Source organism: Lepus europaeus, chromosome 11 (assembly GCF_033115175.1).
Source record: "Lepus europaeus isolate LE1 chromosome 11, mLepTim1.pri, whole genome shotgun sequence".
Taxonomy (NCBI): Eukaryota; Metazoa; Chordata; class Mammalia; order Lagomorpha; family Leporidae; genus Lepus; species Lepus europaeus.
This window is the reverse complement of record NC_084837.1, coordinates 52,640,062-52,641,681: the sequence shown is the minus strand read 5'-3', so window position 1 is coordinate 52,641,681 and position 1,620 is coordinate 52,640,062. Positions and strand designations below refer to the sequence as shown.

The following is a 1,620-nucleotide window of genomic DNA, read 5'->3' as shown; positions in this document are numbered from 1 at the left end:
TCTCTCTCTCTCTCTCTCTCCTCTTGTAGCATCTGAGAGCTGTGCATCTGCAGGAGATTGTAAAGAACTGCTAGAAAGTGGTATTTTACCTTACTGGTGTTTGATCTTGCCTTGGTATGGTGTGGCTACCTAAAAGAGAAAAGAGTCCCACTGAAATTTAAATATGACAATGAATTCTCAGTGTGGTGGTTTCTCCAAGGGGAGACAGACACTTTCAAAGCTCACTCTTTGCCCTTGAGCCCCCTATCATTCTCCTCAGGGCCAGCTTCACCTCCTGGTTCCGCAGAGTGTAGATGAGGGGGTTGAGGAAAGGCGTGATGGCTGTGGGGAACAGAGCAGCTGCCTCGCTCAGGGGGCTGCTGGTTTCAGGCCTCAGGTAGATGAAGGCACAGGGCACGTAGTACACAGTGACCACGGTGACATGGGCTCCACAAGTGGAAAAGGCCCGGCGCCGCCCATCAGCTGTCCGGATCCTCAGGATGGCCCGACTGATCTGGACATAGGAGAGGAGGATCAAGGAGAAGCAGCTGGCCACCACCACCCCAATGTCCACAAAGGTCACCAGCTCGTTGACCGAGGTGTCAGCACAGGCCAGCCTCAGAACTGCAGGGATGTCACAGAAGAAGTAATCTACTTGATTGGACCCACAGTAGGGCAGGCGAAAGGTTAGTATAGCCTGGAGAGCCCCATGGATGGAGCCAGCCACCCAAGCTCCAGCCACGAGCAAGGCACTCAGCTTAGCAGTCATGAGTACAGGGTAGTGCAGGGGCCGACATATGGCCAGGTACCTATCGTAAGCCATCAAGGTGTAGAGGAAGCACTGGGTGCTGCCCAGGAAGTGGTAGAAATAAAGCTGAGCGATACAGCCACCGAATGGGATGGGTTTGATGCCCGAAGTGAAGTTCATCATGAGGCGAGGGACGATGATGGAAGAGATGCTCATGTCGATGATGGACAGGACACCAAGGAAGATGTACATGGGGCGGGCATGGAGCTGCGGGTCTGCCCAGACAGTGACTAGGATAAGCAGGTTCCCCAACTGAGTCAGCATGTAGATTAGCAAAAACAACACAAAAAGGAATGTCCTGAGCCCGGGTGGATAGGGAATGCCTATGAGGATGAATTCAGCTAGCAGCGAGCTGTTAGCTTTTTCCATCTCCCAGAAAGATCTGACCTAGGGAATGGATAACATAAGTGTTAGCATATGGAAAGAAGGCAGTGAGGGAGAACCAGCGAAGGAGACTGTAGAAATAGAGGCAGTGCAGAGAAACCTCTCTCTAACATGGAGAGGTGACAGGGAGAAACTTTTTTTTTTTTTTTTTTTTTTTTTTTTTTTTTTTTACAGGCAGAGTTAGTGAGAGAGAGAGAGACAGAAAGGTCTTCCTTTCCGTTGGTTCACCCCCTAAATGGCCGCTACAGCCGGAGCTGCGCCGATCCGAAGCCAGGAACCAGGTGCTTCCTCCTGGTCTCCCATGCGGGTGCAGGGCCCAAGCACTTGGGCCATGGGAGGAACTATGTTCTATGGCAGAGGTTTTGTCAATAGAATCTTATTGGAATACAGCTCCCTCATTGACGGACATTTTCTATCTAGCTACTTTGCTGCTACAATACGAGAGATGA

At 51.0% G+C, this 1,620-nt stretch overlaps 1 protein-coding gene across 1 annotated transcript; it reads right to left on the bottom strand.

Moving 5' to 3' along the window:
* Positions 1 to 214: 214 nt before the first annotated feature.
* On the bottom strand, positions 215 to 1,156 carry LOC133769460 (olfactory receptor 10G3). Its single transcript, XM_062204657.1, has one exon. The coding sequence runs from the start codon at positions 1,154 to 1,156 to the stop codon at positions 215 to 217; it is 942 nt and encodes a 313-aa protein (XP_062060641.1).
* Between the last annotated feature and the right edge of the window lie 464 nt (positions 1,157 to 1,620).

Bases quoted from the DNA above. Each gene is read 5' to 3' on its own strand.
- LOC133769460 (XM_062204657.1), bottom strand. From the start codon at position 1,156: ATGGAAAAAGCTAACAGCTCGCTGCTAGCTGAATTCATCCTCATAGGC.